At 49.6% G+C, this 21,424-nt stretch overlaps 1 protein-coding gene and 1 long non-coding RNA gene across 8 annotated transcripts in view; one reads left to right on the top strand and one right to left on the bottom strand.

Annotated features, from left to right (window-relative positions):
- Positions 1–3,216: 3,216 nt before the first annotated feature.
- LOC119525401 lies at positions 3,217–8,061 on the bottom strand. Its single transcript, XR_005214960.1, has 3 exons — positions 7,946–8,061; positions 3,460–3,753; positions 3,217–3,275 (listed from the first exon to the last, which is right to left on the bottom strand). It is a non-coding gene; the product is annotated as an uncharacterized LOC119525401 (long non-coding RNA).
- Positions 8,062–8,296: 235 nt separating this feature from the next.
- The window catches only part of RANBP3 (RAN binding protein 3), a 58,954-nt gene continuing 45,826 nt past the window's right edge, over positions 8,297–21,424 (top strand). For 2 of the 7 annotated variants that reach the window (XM_037824290.1, XM_037824288.1), the window contains exon 1: positions 8,942–9,372. In XM_037824290.1, coding sequence (XP_037680218.1) covers positions 9,267–9,372 — 106 coding nt within the window. In that variant the 5' untranslated portion in view covers positions 8,942–9,266. Of the gene's footprint in view, positions 8,365–8,937; positions 9,373–13,007; positions 13,220–21,424 lie in introns of those variants that run through there. The other 5 variants (XM_037824292.1, XM_037824289.1, XM_037824287.1 and 2 more) reach the window with 5 other exon arrangements.

Below are 21,424 nucleotides of genomic sequence, written 5' to 3'. Positions count from 1 at the left end.
CTCAGGGCAAGCCAGGCCACGGTGCCACCAAAACATCCTACTCCTTGAAGTCCCCACCATCCGAGCCTCCCTGACCTGGTTCTTGGAAGATGCCAGACCCTAGGCTGATGAGGAGCCTTTGAGTCCTAGCAAGTTTTGTTTACTTAGAGGGAACAGAACTGCTTTTTTTCCCCTTGGAACTAAGTTTTGGCTCCTTCCCAGCCCTCTGCCGCCCCCCAGTGCCCACTGGGTGACACAACCTCTTTCTTTGTACCTGCAGCTCAGATTTTGTCTGGCGATTCCAGACTTCCAGCCAAGGAGGCCGATTTGTTTGCTAAATTGCAACAATACAGCGATAGTAAAGTCCACAGGAGCCAAAGTGAAAGGCTATTCTCAAATAGTCCCTATTTATTTACAGTATCCAGGTATCTGCCAGTTAGATACTCACTAATTACAAATGGAAAAATTGTAACCTGGCAGACATCACGCAAACCAAATGATCTAATTTATGCTCGGTAGGGTACAAATCGGGTTATTCCCGCAAAGATGGCAACCTGCATTTAATTATGAAGAACTTCAGACAGACTCAAAATGAAAGGGCATTCTATGAAACAGCTGGCCAATACTCTTTGGAAGTGTCAGATCAAGAAATAGTAAGACTGAGGAGCTGTTCTAAAGTCAAGGAGACTAAGATACAGCATCTGAATGTAATGCCGGACCCTGGGCTGGGTCCTGGAACAGAAAAAGGACATTAGTGGGAAATGGATGAAATGGGAATAAGACTTGGCCATTGCTGGACGGGACTGTGCCGATGTTCACATTTGGGGATGCTGGGTGAAGGGTAAGTGCAATTCTTTGTACTATTTTTGCAACTCTTTTGTAAGCATGAATTCATTCCAAAATGAAAAGTTAATAAAATTAAAAGATGAGAAACAAAGTAAGTCAAGTATTCCTTCCCAGGTGCAGGCCATACTGAGCTGCTGCAGAATGTGGGACTGAGGGAGTGAGGGAATTCAGAAAAGGCTGCCCCGGCGTGCCAGCTAAGCTCAGGGGAACCCCCTCTCGTGGGCACCCCCATCAGGAACTCAACCCTGGGGACTGAGGGAGGACAGGGAAGGGTGTGAGAAGGGGACCCCTGCCCAGACCACAGGGCAGCTGAGAGCGGGAGAAACCTGGAGACACAGGTTAACTCGTGCCGAGGCCCTCAGTCCAACCAAGGCACAAGTAAGCAAAGGGATTAGATCCGAGGGGTCCCGATCTTCGGTTCAGGACTTTTTATCAGCACCGTGAGGGAAAAAAAAAAAACCAAACTTTTTGGATACTTTCAGAGTTGGAGACTGCTGCCTTCCCAGGCTCTGTGCCTGAGTGGGGACGTGGTCAGAGTCTAGACAGGCCCTTGGGCTGATCAGCCCTGGATTCTGTCTACACAGCACACAGAAGGCCCATCTGAGAGATCCTGCAAACTCCGCGGCTCCTGTGCCCTTTCTCTGGGACTGGCACCACCATCCAGCTGAGTCATCCAGAGGCCTTGATCAGGGAAATCTAACCCCACCTCTGTCCAGTCACTTCTTGGCACTGAATCTTTCAACTCCATCTTTCCCCTGCCAGCCTAACCCAGGAATGCTCGTTCCAGTGAGACTGACTAATGCCTAATGTCCCACTTAATTGCCAGCTCTCTGAGAGCAGGGACAGAATGTCTGCTCACCCCTGTGTGTCCCAAACGGCCGGTACAGTGCAAGTGTCCGTCAGTATCTATGGAATTTGGGGCAACTTTGGGTGACCTATGTATGATAATCTCCTCCATCTCCCCGTGACGTTTTGCAAAATCCACACTGTTCAAGTTTGCTAATGCTGCCAGAATGCAAAACACCAGAGATGGACTGGCTTTTATAAAAGGGGGTTTATTTGGTTACACAGTTACAGTCTTAAGGCCATAAAGTGTCCAAGGTAACACATCAGCAATCGGGTACCTTCACTGGAGGATGGCCAGTGGTGTCCGGAAAACCTCTGTTAGCTGGGAAGGCACGTGGCTGGCGTCTGCTCCAAAGTTCTGGTTTCAAAATGGCTTTCTCCCAGGATGTTACTCTCTAGGCTGCAGTTCCTCAAAAATGTCACCCTTAGTTGCACTTAGGGTATTTGTCCTCTCTCAGCTTCTCCGGAGCAAGAGTCTGCTTTCAATGGCCATCTTCAAACTGCAGTTCCTCTCTCAGCTTCTGGGCATTCTTCAGAGTGTCCCTCTTGGCTGTAGCAGCTTGCTCCTTCTGTCTGATCTTATACAGTGCTCCAGTAATTTAATTCAGACCCACCCAATGGGCAGACCAACACCTCCATGGAAATTATCCAATCAGAGTCATCACCCACAGTTGGGTGGGGCGCATCTCCATGGAAACACTCAAAGAATTAAAATCTAATTCACACTGATAGATCTGCCCACACATGATTCCATCGAAGATAATGGCATTTGGGGGGACATAATACATTCAAACCGGCATACACACCATTCATCGGTTTTTGGAGTTGGCTTTTTGGTTTCTAGGAAATTCACACTAGGCCTGGCATCAGTGGGCGCAGTGAGCAAAAGACGGGGCAGCCCAATGAGACCCAGTCACACGGTAGTTATTTTTTAAATCAGCTTTATTGAGGTACAAACAACATATAATAAAATGCACACACTTCAGTTGGATAAGTTTTCTTAACAAATAAATTCGGTTTTATTGAGATATATTCACATAACGTACAATCATCCATGGTGTACAATCGATTCACAGTACAAATAGCTGTGCATTCATCACCCCAATCTAGTTTTGAACATTTTCCTTATACCAGAATCAGAATAAGAATAAAAAATAAAAATAAAAAAAGAACACCCAAATCATCCCCCCATCCCACTCTATTTTTCATTTAGTTTTTATCCCCATTTTTCTACTCATCCATCCATACACTGGATAAAGGGGGTGCGATTCACACGGTTTTCACAATCACACTGTCACCCTTTGTAATCTACATTGTTATACAATCGTCTTCAAGAGTCAAGGCTACTGGGTCGGATTTTGATAGTTTCATATTTACTTCTAGCTATTTCAATACATTAAAACCTAAAAAGGGATTATCTATATAGTACACAAGAATGTCCACCAGAGTGACCTCTCAATTCCATTTGAAATCTCTCAGCCAGTGAAACTTTATTTCGTTTCATTTGCATCCCCCTTTTGGTCAAGATGTTCTCAATCCCACGATGTCGGGTCCAGATTCATCCCTGAGAGTCATATCCTGTGTTGCCAGGGAGATTTACAGCCCTGGGAACAAGGCAGTTGGATAAGTTTTGACAAATGCATATGTCCATCAATTACCACCCCCCCATCAAGATTTAGAACATTTCTATCTTCCAGAAAGTTCCTTTGTGCCCCATTTCAATCACCCCCTCCAGCCCCAAGCACCCAGAGACCTGCTTACTGTCCTATCACCATAGATGAGTCTTACCTGTTCTGGAATTTCATATAAATGAAATCATACAGTGTATATTCTTTTGTGTCTGACTTCTTCACCCCACACAATGATTTGGGGGTCCACCCTTGTTGTTGCAATAAGCAGTTCATTCCTTGTTACTGTTGTAGATTCCACTGTATGGATGAACTGGCTTGTCCATTTTCCTGTTGATGGACATTCGATTATGCTCTTATCTTTTCAGATCCCTCTAACACTTGCTACTCTCCCCTTACAACAAAGAAAAAAACAGGCTTCAGGTTCATCACTTTGGCAGGCAACAGAATCTACCTGGAATTTAAAAATATAACAGAAATTCACTAGTTAGCTTAAGTCAGGGAGAGAGAGAGAAGGAGTGAGGGAGAGAGGGAGGGAGAGAGAAGAAACAGCAGAGTTAATGTTGAAACATGACAGAAAGTTGCCATTGCTAAGGCTTGGGAGTTAGAGGCTGTGACACCCCGGGACTCCCCAGCTCCCACCACTCCTTGTCCCCGGCTGCACAGCCACCCCCCAAGTTGACAGGACCCAGGCCCGGCTTCTGGAGAGGCTATCCCAATCCTAAATTCCTGGGGAAGCACACTGATGTGCCAGCGTGGGTCAGGCGTCCCCACTATTACGGACAAGGGGCTGGTGTCGGTCACACTGGACATCCGGCCGCCAGGATGGATGGGGGAGGACAGGGAAGGGTGACGAGCAGCGGAGGCAACCCACGGTGACTTCCCTCCACCCCACAGAAACTGTATCTGATTAATCTCTGGGTCCCCGACCTCAGCATGGGGCTGGGCACAGAGCAAGTACTCCCCAGGCAGGCTCCCTGCTCATGGTGGAAGGGTGAGAACTGAATCACAGCCTGAAAGCCCATTTCCCTGGCGCTCAGCTCCAGAAGCCATTTTGTTCCTCCTTGGATACAGAGGAAGGAAGTTCATGGTCAGAGCTCAGCCTGGGCCCAGGGAGCCTAAGTCTTGTCCGCTGGTGAGCCAAGGAGGAAGCAGATAAGAGGGAGGCCAATTGGCAGTTTTAGGCGAAACCATTTGGATCCCTCTGTTTCCTGCACGAAACCCTTGTAACTGGGAAAAATCCCAAACTTCTCCTTGTGGCTTTCAAGGCCCTGCATGTGCCCCTCCCTGACTTCATCTGCCTCGGGACCTCTGATCGTGCTATTCTATCCAAAATGCCTCCCCTGCAGATCCACTCAACGGACACGTCCTCAGAGGGGACTTCCCCAACCAGGAATCTAAAGTGCCGCCTCCTTCTGCCACTGTCACAATATGCTGTTTTATTCTTTGCCCCACTTGTCCCTATCTCAAATCGTATTTGCTTACTTGTCTATTGTCAATCTCCCTGCAAAAGAACACAAAGCTCCATGGAGGCAGGTCTGTCTTGTTCCTCCCAGGAACCCCAGTGTCTAGAACAGTGCCTGGTGCACACCAGGGATGAAGGATATGTATTATGATGTAGCAGATATCCAACACTTAAAACAGTAGCCATCACTTAGTCTGTCTTTCACGGTTTCTGTGTGTGAGAGAAGAGGTAGGCTGGGCCACTCTATCTCAGGGCTTGACATCTCTCAAGCAATGCGTCGGGGCAGGAGGGAGAACAGCTGGGGGAATGGCTTGCTCAGGGCTTCTCTGCGTTCGGGCTTCCTCGGAGCGGCTGGATGGGCTGCTTGCATGGTTGCTGAAGGCTTTAAGATCAAGTGTTCCAGGGAAGGAGGTGGAAGGTATATCCCCTGCCCAGTTGCAAACCAGCTTCCTAAGTTAGTGTCACTTTCACTACACTTCCTGGTCACCAGCTTACCCACATTCAAGAATGGGGAAGCTTCCTGATGGGAGGAGGGTCAAAGAATTTGGGGCCATCTTTTAAAGGCACCACGGTAGGTAACCAGTAACCAATAAATACTCATTTAATGAACACTCAGGTAATTTGTTAAGAGGGAAGTAGATAAAGAAGGCAAAGGGAGGTCTGTGGGGCATGATGTTTGCAGCCATTGGCACTGATGAGAAATTATGAAAGCAGTGGAAATTTTGGTTAGCTCGTCAGGCTGACGGGTTTTGCGCCTCTCGATGCCCCTTTAAAAACCACAACTGGATTATATTTAGCAAGTCATGGCATGTTGCTGGGAGTTTCCCCAAGTGTGGGATGAATGTGGTATGTGAAATGACTTGAGCAGTTATGGAGATATGGCATTAAATGACACTGAATCACATGGGTTAGTTATTCTGTTGTCAAGGAGAAAGTTTCCATTGAGTGCTATGTCTTTAACATCCCTCTAATATTTTTGCTAATCTCTCTTTACATCAAAGCAAAAGCAGGCTGCAAGCTCAACAGCTTGGCAGGCAACAGTATCTACCTAGAATTTAAACACACTGTTTTCGTATTTGTTACCATCATCTATTCCAGCTATTCATGGCTTAGTGACTTTCTAATTAAAATGGCAATATAAAGTATTTAATATAAATTTAAAACCAAAAAAGGACGTATAAAGAAAAGTGTTAAGTTCATTAAAGTTCAGAGGGATCAGCTGAATGGCACAGGCTGACAAGACCTTCATATGTTTGGGAAAACCTGAATATAATGAAACCAACAAGCTAAAAATTAGAAGACCTGAGTTCTACACACCGTGGTTGACCAGATGGACAGACGACCCCCGAGGTCCCTTGCAGCACTGACATCCTATGTATTTCTTGGGAATTTCTAACTCAGGGTTGAGGCTTGCGCCTGTAGTCAACTGGCAAAATCTATGGCAGCAGAATCAAAGTGTCTTAGAAACTAAAGTTGAGGAAATTTTTAATGGTATTAAATTTAAAACACCCCTCCTCCCCCAACAAGAGTAAATAAAAGTTCCCTACAAAAAGTTCTTAAAGGGCACTTCTCAAGATCAAATGTCCACATGAAGCGCCCGGATATCCTGTTAAAATGCAGATTCTGATTCAGGTCTAGGTTGGCTCCTGGGATTCTATATTTCTAACAAGCTTCCAGGTGATGCTAAATGCTTCTGGTCCGGGAACCACACTTTTGAGAAACTAGCAAGGCTCTAGAAAAAAATCTGATGTGCTACTGTGCATCTCTACATTAGTAGCTTGAAATCAGCCACGGCTGGAGTATTTACACCAAGAAAATCAACAAACACTACAAACTGTGACTTAAATGTTTTATTGACTCTGTCTTCCAGACTTAAGAAAGTGATGGAGAAATGATAGTGAAATCTGGAATAAACTATACATATACACATATATGTACATATGCAACCACACATACATTCTCCCCCAGAAAACCAGTTGTTAAATATTTACCACACCCCACTGGTTGTACAGATATGTACAGGATGACCCTGTAAATGCATGTGTTCTAGATTAGGGGTTGGGAAACTTCTGAAAAACAAAAACAAAAAAAACAAATAGTAAATATTTAAGTTTCGCTGGCCAGCCCAGCTCTGTTGAAAGGTCTCAGCTCAAAAGCAGCCGGAGCTAAAATGTAAATGAGTCAGTGTTGCTGTTTTGAAATAAAACTTTATTTATAGAAATGAATTTGAATTTCACACAATTTTCACGTGACGAAATACTATTCTTCTGAGTTTTTTTCCCCAACAATTTAAAAATGTAAAAACCATCCTTAGCCTGCAGGCCACACATGGCAGACAGGCCAGATCAGGCCCCCGGGCTGTCAGACCTGTCTTCTGGATCCTACTGGAAAAGACGGGAAGCTGGGACCCAAACCTCCATTAAGAGAAAGTTCCAAGGAGCCGGACTAGTAAGTGCAAAGGTCCTGAGGCTGCAAGGGGTTTGGTGTGCTCTGAGGGCAGAAAACCCGTGTGGCCGAACTGCAGCAAGCATGAGAGAGCAAGGAGAAGCAGGGGCCTGCTTCTATTTAAAATGGCTATATAAAGTATTTAATAAAAATTTAAAACAAAAAAGTACCTATAAAGAAAGGTATTAAGTTCAAAGGTGAGAGGGATCAGCTATAAGAGATTGAGAACCGATTCCACGTTCAGCAGGATGCCCTTTGGAAGCTTGGAGCCGAGAGGTGGCCTTGACTCAGTTTCCCTTTTTAAAGAAAGATTTCCTTTCTGGAACCCAGCCTGAAGTTCCACAAAAAAGAAAGGAAAGGAGGGCATTAGCGAGGGTGTCTCCTTCTTCCAGGAGATAGACGGGGCGCTCCAGCCTCCCCTGACTCCAGCTGGGGGTACAGACAGGACAAGGAGGCGCCTGGGTGCCTGGTGCTGTCAGGGCATCGGAGCAGTGGCAGCCCCGGACCCGGTTGCTCGGAAAGATCAGGTCCTCGGAGCTGGGTCCTTCAACCCGTATTTGCATTTGAGGGCTGCAAGCGCCCGGGATCCTGAACCCCGAGGCCGGCTTCTGCACACACACACACAGCCCACGCCCCTCCCGCCGCCTGCCCACGTGGCCCTCAGGAAAACGTCTGTCGAAGGTACTGACCCCCCAGGCCCACGCGTGGGGAAAGCCCCCGAGGCCCAGCGGTTTACCTAGAGCAGGGCTTTTCGGTCGCGGCGTCCTGGACGGCTCACTCTCTCCCCTCGGGGAACCCCCGGGAAATGAGCACAGACCTAAGGCGTCCGGTTCCTGCTCCCGCACGCGGAGACACCCGCCGCGCATGCGCCCAGCCCTGCCCACGCCCACTCTGTCGGCGGGAAAAGGAGGCGGGGCGGTCAGTGCGCAGGCGCGTGCTTGGCGCGCGGCGAGGCGAGGCGAGGCGGGGCGGGCGAGAAGGAGCGCGACTCCCCGCCGGGCTCCACGCGCAGGCGCGAGCCGCCGGCTTCGCCAGGAGTCGGCTTGGAAAGTGCGCAGGCGCGGGAGTTACTGGCCGAAAGCAGGCGAGCCCGAGCCGGCGCGGGGCCTTGTGGGAGGGCTTAAGGAAGTAAAATGGCGGACCTGGCGAACGAAGGTAGGGGAGGCGCCGTCGGGGGCCAGCTGGCGGCCAGGGAACGGGCGGCGGGAGGCTCAGAGGCCACAGGCCGGAGGGGTGAGCGCCGCGGAGTGCCGGGGTCCCGTCCGCTGCGGGCGAGCGGCACGGCAGTCCCCGCGGTCGCTCCCCATTGCGTCCCCACAGGCTGGGCTCAGCCCATTCCTCCTGGCAGCCCCGGCCCCTGCCGCCGTCCGGCCAGAGGAGCCGGGAGGCCGCTAGGGCCGCGACGCTGAGGCCCCTCCGCCTCGCAGGCCAGGTCTGGGGCCGAGGGGGGCGGGAAGCGCGGCCTGAATGCCTCGGCCGCGGATGTAAATAGACCGTCGGGCCTGGTGCTGGGCCCGAGCGCGCCACGCTCCCTCCCCGCCCCCTCGTTTTCGGAGACCCAGTCTTTCCCCTACTTCCCCGGCTTGGCCTGCCCGCCCCCAATCCTGTGAGGTTCTCATCCCCCGCGGGGCTGCCCCACGCCGAGGACGGAGAAGGTCCGTTTTCATTTTCCGTCCCGAACTTGCCCCCCCCCCCCAATTCCCGCCAGTTCCCCCGGATCCTTGGTGGCAGCCGGAGAGTCGCGCCCCATCTCCCCTCGTTTAGGCCCAGCCGCAGGATCTGGGCCACTGCCTTTTGGCCTTTTTGCTGCACTTCCAAAGAGAGGGACCGTGTGTCAAGTGGAGCGCTGACATCCCACCTGAGCGCTTTTGACAAGGTTACAGTTCTGAAACCCCCAGAGAGCGCACTCCGTGAAGCTGATGTCTTCTTAAATCAGCAGTGGTGTTGCGATCGCTGTAGCTTCAGGATTTCCGAGGCCTATTTTTAGCCCCTTCCTTTTCTTGGTGCACATCCGCAGGCAGGCCTGTCTACCTGTGGGGCCCTGATCCCCCACTGCGATGCACCGTGCTCTTGGAGGGTGCCCTGAGGTTTCCATACTGAACTGCACTAATGCGGGAATGACAACAAGTGCCCACACTTATGGAAACCCTGAGATGGCCCCAGGTATTGTTCAAAGTCTTGTCATATCTGGTAAACCTCACCCCTCACAAACGCTCCATGAGTTGGGTACCGTTATCCCCATTCTCTTGATGAGGAAACTGAGTTAGAATAGTTAGACTACCTGTCCAAGGTTATACAGGTCACACAATTAGTAAGGAATAGGAATGGCTTCAGAGACCCCACTCTTGACCATGTTCTCCTGTATCTCTTTTATAAGTTAAAGGAGCCCAGGGAGGGTTGAGGCATTCCAGTTCATAAGATCCAGTTAAAGGCAGAAGAGGGACTGGATAAGAAGGAATCAGTATTGCATACTTTATGTATTTCATCTTTAGACCATACTGTTTCATCCTCAAGGCACATATATCCAACTGCCAATTCAGCATCTCCGTTTGGATGTCTAATAGGCACATCAGAAGTGTTCAAAACAAAATCTCTATCTTCCTCTCCCATGTCTGCACGTCCTGCAGTCTGTCCCCCATCACCGTAGATGGCAAGTCCATTTTTTTTCTATTGCTGAGGCCAAAACACTTGCAGTTATCTCGACTCATCTCTTCTCTCACTCTCAACAGCCAATTGAACAGCACATCCTGTCAGTTTAACCTTAAAAATATTTCCAGAAGGCTACCCCTTCTCAGCCGTACTGCCACCACTCAGCTCTCCCCCCTTTGCACCCTGACCTGTCTGACAACTTCTCAACCCAGAAGCCAGTGTGGCCCCCGATCCCTCCCTGGCCTTCTCTCTCACCATTCTCCCTAACTGTGCTTTAACTACACTGGCTTTCTCAGTCCTACCCGCACCCACTCTCCCAGGCTCCAGACCACTCCCTCCTTTAGGCCTTTGGATCTGCTGGTTCTTCTGCCTAAAATAGTTGCCCCCCAGGTATCCTTATGGCTTGCTCTTCATCTCCTTCAGTAACGTCTCAAATTTTACTTTACCTTTGGGAACTTCTATGGCCCCCTATTTTAAATTGTATCCACAGTCCCTATCCCCCTTACCCTGCTTCATTTTATTCCACAGCACACATCACCACCTGGCATGCCGTAGTTTACTTGTTGGCGGCCCCTCCTCTAGAATATAAGCTCCACGAGGGTGGGGATTTTTATCTGTCATGGTCATTGATGGATCCCCTGCATCTAGAACAGGGCCTGGCACAGAGTGGGTATCCAAGAAGTGTTTGTTGAATGAATGAATGAATGAATGAATGAATTCATCAGCGAGGACTCTCATTTTGAGGGATGCCGTTGAGCACAAGGGAAGATTACATATCGCTGTTTTTCAGGGGATACCATTTCCAGCAAATGCTGTATAAATTATAGACTGAAGAGAAAAGGAATGTTTTGTACTTCAACTCTACCTATCAAATGCCACACTCACCTGGTAATCTGCCTCAGGCACTAGTTCCTGGAGAGTATTGGGGTGTGGGGGTGAGTAATAGCTGTCCTCAGGAAATCCAGTCTGAGTGGGTTTTGGTGCTTCAGATAATCCCTACCGTCCTTTAATTAATTAGTCGGTATGTGTTTCTTGAAGACTCCACTTCTGGATTTGGCGTGTATACCCTCTTGGGATGATTACTTTCTTATCAACTATGTAGAGTAGAACTTCCTTTCCTATGCATTTTGAGGCTTTAGAGACTACCCCATAATTGTGCTTTCCCTCCTGCTTTTTAAGCTCCAGATGCCCTCATTGCTTTGTCTTTCCAGACTGGGATCCTCAGTTGGTCCATCCTCACATCCAGTTCTGTCCTCCATCCACCCCATCTCCCTGGGCCTTTTCCACATCTGTTGATCGGAGGCAGTAGCTTTCCACCTGGCTGAGCATCAGAATCAGCTGGGGAGCTCTCATGAACACAGAGAGGCTTAGTACCCACAGCCCACAGAGTCTGAATCTCTGACATGTTGGATGACCTCTGAGTGTCTGAGTATAGTAAGAAAAGGCACAAGTGACTCTGGTATGCAGCCAGGGTTGGGAATCACTAGTTTGAGTAGTATAAGAAAACGTTTTCAGTTGTGTATCCAGCACAGCCTCCTGTTGGCCCTCATTATCTTGCCAATTCCTTAGGCCTGGAGACAGCCGCTCTCACAGCTCTTTCTTGGTAGTCCCATAGCCCATACCTTCGAAAGTCTGTTGGAATGCTTCTCTCCTAGGCGTATGTGTGTGCACGTGTGTTTTGCCTTTCTGTCCAGGGATGTTCTCTGCCGCTCGGCATTTCGTTACTGACATATCCCAAACCTGTTAGTCATCCTCTTTCTGGCCTTACCCTCCATTGTAGATTGACATGGGTATTTGAAGGTTCTGGTCAAGGTAAGGAAGAATAGGAAGAGGGTAAGCAAAGGTATCTTTGGACTGCAGGAAGTCCTGGATTCCAAAGCCTGGCATCCAGAGGTAATAGATTCCTTGCTGGCCTTGTGTGCATGTATGCTGGAAACCTGGGAGACTATATAAGGCGGAGGGCCTCTCCCACAGGACTGTTGACATTGGGGCCTTGTTTTAGAGGACCGTCCTCTGTCTTGCAGAGTGTTGAGCAGTGTGCCTGGCCTCCACCCCCTCCTGCTCCCAGTCATGGCAACCAGTAATGTCTCCAGACACTGCCCAGTGTCCCCTGGGGGGCAAAATCACCCCCTGCGTTGAAAACCCTGGTCTAAGTGATGATGGGGGCACAGACTTTGCCCAGAGAGAACTGGACTTGTGCTCTGACTCTGCCAGGTACTCTCTGGGTGACTTTGGGCAAATGTCTGCCCCACTCTGAGCCTCGGTTTCCTTATCAGTAAGATGGGAAGAACGATCACTGTACCTGTCGCACAGCTGCTGGGAGTGTTTGATGAGCTAATGCACATACATTATTTAGCACCTCTCTCAGCACTCAGCGTTAAACACGCAATACATGGTGGCTATTTTTGTTACAGTGGACTTAGGTTTTAGACACATTTAGCCATCGGTGCTCAGCAGAGGTGAGCGATTGAGAAAGGAGTTTGAGCAGTGCAGATAACTCAGCCCCACCCGGTGAGGTTGCCTGGAATGAGCCGTGGTGGGAGAGCAGGAGGAGCTGGGCCACAGTCCTCCTGTCGTTCTTTCCTGCCTTTACAGTGCTAGAGACATTTGAGACCAAATCACCTTTCATGGGGGGTGGCGGGTGTGGTGGCCTGTGCACAGTACACTGTTGAGCAGCGTCACTGCTTCCACCCTCTCCATGCCAGTCCCACAGCACCGCCCCCCCCCAGTCATGACAACCAAAAATGTCTCCAGACACTGCCAAGGGTTCCCTTGAGTGAGAACCACTGCTCTAACCCATTCATGTGTGAAGTCTTGAGCTTTTCAAGGCTAGTTTTGGCTTTTCCCAGTTGTCATTTTACTTGCCGGCTTAAAATCTAACCTCTGAGTAGAATGCTATACAACTGGATTTTTATTGATTAGCTGGAACTCAGATAGCTGGAGGTATTAACTTAATAGATTCTGCCCTTCCCCTGGTTAAAAGTTTCATGCATTTATGTTAAAAATTAACTCTGGGCTTTGTCGAGAGATCGAAATGTTTGTGCCCTACTGGGCCTCCTCTATCTGCAGCAGATGGGGCCTGGGTGGTAACTGAGGCTGCAGATCTTTATATACTGTAAAGGGGAATTAAGTTATGCCCGGGAACCCGCATAAAGACAGAAAAGCTTATCTATCTGCAAAACTTTTCAGCCAAGTCTTCCAGCTGCTCCTCAGTTAACCGGAAAATGGCATTGCTCCGGTCATCCAGTCACCCTTGCCCTCCACTGGGTGTCAGAGCCAGTCGGGAACAGCACGTGTTCATGCTCACTTGCAGGTGGCTAGGAGGAGTAGAGGCCACAGGAAGTAGGTGAAACTAGAGGAGGTAAGAGTGGGGAGGGACGGTGGGTGTGGAGAGGGGCATTTTAGGTACGGGTGGCATTCTGGCCCAGCGAGCAAAAGTGGGTTCCCGTAGAGTAGGCCGAGGGACAGTGGGGAGAGGCGGGATGCATTTGGGGGCTCAGGAGGGGGCATCTTGACAGGCACTGTACCCGAGAAAGGTCAGTGGCGCGGCCTGACCGCAGGGCTGTTTGGTAGCTCTCCGTGGTGCTCCGAAGCCTTGTGGGTTGGTGTCGTCATCCATCCTGGAGCTGGTGGCTGCAGCGGCAGCAGGGGTTTGTGTTGGTTTGGTTTTGAGGGACGGCGTCTTCGCCACCCCTGCAGCACAGTATCCTTCCTGCGGTTCCGGGGGGTCAGGCTCTGCGTGACTGCCCATCTTGGTAGAAAGCTCTGGGGCCCGGGCCTCCTGCCCCACAACTCTCAACCTTGACCGTGTGGCACTGTTGTCGAGGGAGGTTGTTAAGGAACATAAAAATGGATGCTCGTGCCCCTCTGTTGGTGATCAGAGCAGGAGGTCTGGGGTGTCTTTAGTTTAAAAACAGCTCTACAGATGTTTTATGACATGAAGACAGAGTTGAAAACCACAGGCAGAACTTGCAAACTCGCTTGAGGAACAAGCAGAAATATTTAATTTGATGCATTTAGGGTTTGGGGTTTTTGTTTGTTTGTTTTTTATTGAGGTGAAATTCTCATAACACAAAATTAACCGTCTTAAAATGTACAGTTCAGGGGCATTTAGTACATCGCGTTGTTGTGCATCCTTCTCTCCCTCCATCTACTTCTAAAAGGTTTTCATCACCCAGAAAGAAAACCCCATTCCCATTACACAGTCACTCCCCGTTCTGTTCTCCCCCCACCAGTCTCTTTCTGGCTCTCTGCAGTTTGTTTTTAATTGTTCAGGGAAAAAATCCAGATTTCTGATTTCTCTTGATAAATAGAAGGACCAGGCCACCCTTGACCTGTGCTCTCACACGATAATGATTTGCTGGGGCCAAGGGGCAGCTGCCCCTCTTCAGGTGGACAGTGTGCCCGGTCGTCCAAGGCCTGGCCCGCTTCCTTCATTTCCACTGTCTGCCCACCCTTGGTTGGCATTTCAGTTTCGACCCCTGTTATACATACAGCCTCTGAAGACTCCGCCTTCCCTATATTCAGAGTGCTCTTTAGCATATGTAAAGCCTGTAATTAATTCAGGATTCAGTGTGCATGGAATGCTAGATAATCAGAGAGGAGCACATGGCAGCTGTTTTCAAAGAGCAGTCCGGGAGTCACAAAGACCCTTGAGATTGTGAGTTCAAAACTATTTTCGTAGAAATACTAAGTATTTGCCATTTTCATTCTCATTCTGTTATGAATGTACAGTGCAGTTCTTTCCAGAGGCTATAGGATGTGTGATATAGCAAGAGAGTCACTGCAGAAGCAGGTAAAAGAATCCAGCTGTCTTCTGTTAAGCCAGACTTTAAAGGTTTGTCAAAATGTAAAACAGGGCCCCTCTTCTCACTACATTTTTGTGTTTTTGAAAATAGTTGTTTTTCAGTTAAAGAAAAAATGTTATTTAGGTAAACCTTTACAGAGTTTGGTTTTAAATACGTTAATTAATAACTGTTTTGAAATTTTCCTAGTTATAATTTCCAGCACAGTAAATAGCAGTAGCTGTAATTCACATTTACAAAACTCTTTGGGATCCTCAGTGGTAAGTGTGGAAAGGGGACTTGGGAACCACCGATACGAGACTGGTGCCTCCCTGTAAACAGACCAAGTGCCTGTAGTAAGATCTCTGGGTTTTCCCCCTGTCTCTCCAGCCTCGGGAGAATTTTAAACTGGGGCTGACCAGCAGGCTCCAGGTGACATCTCGTGGCCCGGCTGGAAGTGCCTGGATTGACTGTCTTTGGTTTGTATCTTGCCTCTGCCACTTACTTGCCCCAGAACCTTGGGCAGGTTGTTTGACCAGTTTCTGCATCCGTAAAATGGAAATGATGATAATCAAGTCCAAGGATTGTTCTGTGAGACAGAATATACTCCAGGTTCTTGACCTGCTGGTGTGTGGGTTACGCATCAGTTAACACCAGCTATTACTCTTCTATTTGGACACCTGTGGAGAGATAAAGCTCCTTTTGGCTTATAGTAGGGTTTCTCCACTTGAGCATTATTGACACTGAGTCTTGGTGGTGGGGCTGCCGCAGGCCTCGTAGGATATTGTGCTGCATCCCTGCCTCTCCCCACTTGATGTCGGTAGCACCCGCCTCCCCAGTTATGGCAAGGAAAAATGTCTCCAAACATTGCCAGGTGTCCCTTGGGGGGTGGGCAGAAACACCCCGGATGGAGAGCCACTGGCGTTCCATGTGCTCCGTAATCATCTGACCTGCAGTCTGTGATGCTGCAGATGTTTAAATACACAAACTGAGTGGTGGAGGATAGAGCAGGTGAATCCCAGAAGCTGGGGGATAGTCCTGATTTATACCATCCAAGCCATCAGGAATCTATTCCAGCATAGTGTGAGCTAGGGATCTGACTCTAATTTTTTTCAGCGTACTTGCTCTCCCCCTTGCCACTGTTGACCTTTGGGGCTGGATCATTCTCTGGGGTGGGGTTGTCCTGGGCATTGTGGGGGGGAGTTGAGCAGCCTCCCTGGCCTCCAGCCCTGCCCCCACCCCTACCCCCAGTCATGACAACCCAGAATCCCCTGAGAGCCAAAATCTCCCTGGAGTGAGAGCCACTGGGTAATAGGAGTAAATAAAACTATCCAGGAATAAATTATTTGCCAAGTAGAAGTTTGGGCTCATCCTTCCAGCAGCTTTCTTGTTCAATTATGGCCCTTTAGTCTGTCGTGGGCTACATATCCCTGTTAAGAAGGAATGATATTTCCCTCTGCTGTCAGTCCCTTTGACACTGTCTCAAGTCCAAGGTGAGGAACCAACAGACTGTCAGAGCTGGGAAAGGCCTTTGGAGCTGCTGAGTCTGAACTGCTCCATTTCACAGATGCTGAAGCCCAAGGCTTCTCCAGCATTCAGGTCTTAGAGCCCATGTTCTTCCTTTCCAGTGGACTGTGGGCCTTGGGTAGTTGTTTCTGTGTGAATCTTCAGAAGGCAGAGCTTGCCTTTTACAATCAGTTAAAGATGACTTTGCTTAGTTTATCTCCCCACCCTGATTTGCCATACAGTATGTTGGGAATTTGTTTCCCCAGAATTAATTCCTGCGTTGCATCCATAAGAGCAGTGAGTGAATGGGGAAAACAGTTCTCGGAAATTTGGGGGTGTCTTGGGCAGTGAGAATGAGAAAATGGGCCACCCTTGGTTTGGAGGAAGACAGATGCGTTACAGCATTGATGGTGGTGACTGCTGAGGAGCTAAGAGCCCAGGGCTGGTCAGAGCCCTTGTCAGCCCCTTTCACTTTGGTCAGTGGCAAGAGTTGTTTGAGCTGACAGCATCTGGCTCTGGGCATGCAGGATGCATTTCACAGCTTCATTCTGGGCATCTCAGTTTTCCCACAGCTAATTCCCCAGCAGGTTCTGTCTGTAGCTCCAGACCATCCTGACTCCACCACTTGGCTCTGTGCCCTCAGCCACAGGACAGCCCGAGCCATTGCTGCCATCCCTGCTTCTCACCTGTACAGCCACCAGGATCCCTCACCAGTCCCTTACTTCCACTCCTGCCTCCCTTCAAGCTGTTCTCCCCACAGCCCAGAGTGGTTTTCTGCCAACATTTTCTTAGGGAAAATTTCCAAAACCCAAGGAAATGGGAAGCATCGTACAGCAACCACTGCCAGGGTGATCTTTTAAAAATATATATCTGAGCATTTCACTCACTGCTTAAAACCCTCCACGGCCCCTCCAGCCTCATCTCCCACCCTCCCCTCTGAAAGCTCCCCAGCCACTCTCCTTAGGACCTTTGTACTCCGGGCTCCTTCTGCCTGGGACACTGCTTCCAACTGGCTCGTTCCTTCCCATCCTCGATGTCTGAGTTTCAAGTGACACCTCAGAGAGGCCTTCCCTTTGAAGGCCTGGGGTTCCCCGTTTCCCCCCTCTGTCCTGCTTTATTCTTCTTGTCGGCCAGAAGGAGAGATGCCCAAGGAGATGTCAGCCCACACCACACAGATTTTGGAATAGCCAACAAAAGCCCGACTCTCACAGCCTCTGAGGGAAAGATGTTTTACTCACACAGAGGAGAGACATAGCAAGGTCGGCTTCACTGGTGGCTTCAGTTCCCTGTAGCCAGTGGGTCTGCTGTGGTGGAGAAACCCTGCTCCCTCCCCAGCAGAGACAGGTAGACCCTGGGGGTGTGAGCCGGATGTCAGATGTCATAAAACATGCCCACCAGAGTCAGACATCTCCAGTGAGTACACACGCTCAGGACGATAGGGAAAGGAACATACGGCAGTCCCCTTCCCTATGAGGGGCTTGTGTTTTATCCCGCCAGTGTGATACACGTGGTCCCAGGAAATGGCAGCAGGCTACCCCCACCACACTCATAGCACTTCCTCCAGAATCATCCAATTCTCTTTACCTCGTGCATCTGGGCACACTCGTTCTGTCTCTCCTCATAAGAGCGCCATGGCCTTCTCTGCCTCGAAATCCTCCGTCCATAAATGGCGCTAGTGGCCACACGGCTTGGCTGGTCAGCCTTCACCAGCTCTTCTGGCCTTGGCATTTCCTTCAGCTGGGGAGGGCTCAAGGAATTCTGAGCGAATCAAGCCTTTAACTTGATGGCATGCAGCAGTTCTTGGGTCCAAATCGTGAGGCATGTATCCTTGTGAGGGTCTGGGAGGCGGCAACTGACTAAAGCCAGGACCTGTGTTCTAAAGTGAATCTAATGCCAATGTGGAATTCCTGCTGTGCGCCACCTGCTTTCCCAGGCACTTTGTGCGCATGGTCTCATTTAACCCTCCCCAAAACCGCCTGAGGTTGAGTGTCATCCCTGCCGAACAGAGGAAGAGGCTGTCCAGCAGAGCTCAATTAACCTGCCCAGCATCCCAGCCATGAGTGGGTGAGGCCCGTACGAAGGCACCCTGACCTGGGCCTGCATTCTTGAGCATCGTCAATTGTGGTCCTGCTGCCTCAGCAAAAGTTCTTGGGCTCTTAGATTTCATAGAGTCTCCTTGCAGAGAAGGGATTTCCGGGGTCGTTACACTAACTTTCCGCCAAATCTTCAGCCACTTTTACTCCACCTCCTCTTGTGTTAGTGTCTCGCCACCTAGTGGTAGAATTACAAAGTGCTGCCAAAGCTGGATAACGATTTCTCCATAGGGTTTTAGGTGGCGGTGCTGGCTTAGTAGAATTTGTTTAATTTCTTTATGGGGTTGCTATTGGATTTAAGGCATCAAGATGCCCACAGCATAGGTTTGGCCTCCAGGTGGGTCAGCGGGGGCAGAGGTAGGAGAGTTTCGCTGCAGGATGGGTTAGTGTAGAAATAAACAAGGCAGAGTCTGGCTTGACTTTAGGGGGACCCTGAGTGGGACGTGAGGGGCCCGGTTTAGGAGTCAGGCAGATTAGGCTTGCGGCCCCAACTCATCCACTCACCAGCTTTGTGACTGTCCGAGGCCTCTGAGCCTTGGTTTCCTCACTTGCAAGCCAGGGATGATAAACAGCCCTGCCCTGGGTCATGGTTTGCAGAGAAGATAGATGAGACTCTGTGTTCAGCTGTCTAGGAAAGCCCGCTTCTCAGCAGGAGTTGTTCCGGTTGTTGTTAGAATTATAGGGGTGTCGATAGCAAGATGAGATCATGGAAGGTTGGTTTGGATTTCAGGAGGTGACAGCAGAATGAAGAGCATTCCAGAAAGAAGTACACAGAAATCGTCATCTCCAGGAAGCCTGTAATCTCGCTGAGACCCGTTGAGAGTTGCCTGAGGAGAAACATATTCAAGTGCCAAATAAAGGGTCGGGGTGTCCGCCCACCGCCACCCCCCATCAGATAGGCCAGGCGAACGTTGGACCCGCTCTCACTAAGATGCAGAGGCATCACTTAGCAACAGCAGGTTTGAGATAGGTCCATTCTTCTCTTAAGAATAGGGGTGACACATCAGTGATGATTTTACCTTTATGTTGCAGCCAGAACTGTTTAAAATAGTTTCTGGCAAAGTAAATGACTTGAAGGGCTGAGGTAGTGAGTGTTGGAGGAATAGACCATTACTTCTGTCGGAAGATACTTTCTGGTTTTTTTTTGTTTTTTTGTTTTGTTTTGTTTTTTAATCCAAAGATAAGAAGATTAAGACACAGCAGCCAGGATTAAAGCTAATTTTACCCAAGTACTTTGATGACATTTGGTCAAGAACTCTAAGTGGCTTTTCCAGATGGGGGCAGTTTCCCTGCGGGCGTTTGAGTCATCAGTTACTAGAGGAATAAACAGAAACAGCAGAGATGTTCCAGGTTCTTTTTTGGTTGTGCTTTCCTGGCTCTGCCTGTTTTCTTCTGTTACACTCAGCCAAGAGGGCCTCAGGGGCAACCACAAAGCTTAGGGCAGACCTGAGGTTTTGTGTGTCTTGCTCCTTCCACCTCAGTGAAAAAAGAAACCCTATGTGAAGGGAGGAAAGTGAAAGAGGAAAGAGTGTTTAGCTTAGCCTCTCAGTATGTTAAGGAAAGCATCATAGGTCTAAACATTTGACAGATGGAGACAGAGTGCAACTTGTTTTCAGCACCGTGAACCTTGGAATGCGTCTGATCCACTTCTTGATAATTATAAGGCTTTCATTCTCAAAGAGGTTCTCCTTTTGACTTAATTGCACACGTGTGTTCTCTGAGGCAGGGGGTCCCGTGATTTGTTGCAAGCTATGGAGTTGCCCCCAAAGCTCAGTTCAGTCTGTGCTCTTCCATAAATGTTTGTCTAGAATGGGACCTGACAATTACTTCATTTCCTGATGTTATTTCTCAAAAGAACAGAGTGTCTGTTTCTTAGGGCTAAGCACCACCTGAGCAGAAAAGGGGGGAGCAAACCAGGATAATGAACCTCTCTTCCTTTGGCACTGATGGTGCTTGGCTGGCAGCCTGGCCTGATGCTCGGGAGGGTGGGCTTAAGGGTCTGGCTGACGAGGGTCGGAGACCCTGTCCCACCCAGGACAAATAACTTAGCCTAAGTCTCTGTTTCCTGTTCTGTAAAATGGGGATATTGGTAGCACCCCCTCCTAAAGTGGTCGTGAAGTTTCAGTGAGGTGATGCATACACTGTAAGTGCTCAATGAATGTTGGCCGCGGGTGTGAGAAACCCCACTGGAGAACATCTTTGCTGTGGGTAACATGGCAGAGACTGGAAAAAAGTTTTTAAGGGAGGATTTCAAGACCAGCGTTACCCTGGAGGGTTGTTGACCATCGCAGCTCCTGGCTCTGCTTCTCCTCCCTCGGGATCCGCCCACCTCACGGGCTGGAGGCTCCTCCTCCTCCTCCTTGATTTGGCCCTGAGGCAACACATTTTCTCAGTGCCCCTCTTCTTCCCCTTTCTTGCTGCCTCTGAAGCAGACCCATACGTCATTTGGTTTTAAGGGTTTTGCCATCAATCTCTTGGCAGAAAAGCCACAGATCAAATCTTTGCATCCTGGTGCCTGGGGCCACTTGCAGAGATGGTCCAGGAAGCCCTTGCTGTAATTCTCTGGTGTGGGGGGCTCTTTAAAAGCATTCTTCGTGGACACTCCTTACCCACCATCTGAGGCGGCTGTTCTTGGGCCCTTTTGAGGATCTGATTGATGCTGCCTGATGTCCCTGGCAGCCAGGTCAGTGGTTCCCACTTTCAAGGAAGGGCACGCCTCCTCAGAGACCTCCTTCCCACCCAGAGACCTTCAGCTCCCTCCAGGGAGAATAGCCCAGAGGCCCTCCCCCAGGGTAACAGACCACCGTTCCACTGGGACCCTGGGCTGCTTTGGAGCCGTCTTTGGCTCAGTTCTTCAAAAGAAGTCTTTTGGGACCTGTCTGAATTGGAGTGGCGCTTGCCTTCTAGGAGCTTACACACAGGGCCCTGCAGGTGTCGCAGTACAGACCTTGCACCTGCTCTCAGACCCCGGGACCCCGGACTGGGGGTGCTGTTCCCTGGGCTGTCCCTGAAGGCCTGGAGTTCACCAAGGAGCAGGCGCACACCAGTGCCACCCTGACCTCTTCCCTGGGGTCCCCCGCTCTCTGGTACCTCATCCTGTCCCCTTTCCCAGTCAGCCACTGAATGCTGCTCATCCTTTAGCTTAACGCCACCTCCAAGAAGCCTTCCCTGCTCCACACCCTC

Source organism: Choloepus didactylus (genome assembly GCF_015220235.1).
Source record: "Choloepus didactylus isolate mChoDid1 chromosome 25 unlocalized genomic scaffold, mChoDid1.pri SUPER_25_unloc1, whole genome shotgun sequence".
Taxonomy (NCBI): domain Eukaryota; kingdom Metazoa; phylum Chordata; class Mammalia; order Pilosa; family Megalonychidae; genus Choloepus; species Choloepus didactylus.
Note: the sequence above shows the minus strand (reverse complement) of the source record. Positions and strands in the feature narration are given on the sequence as shown.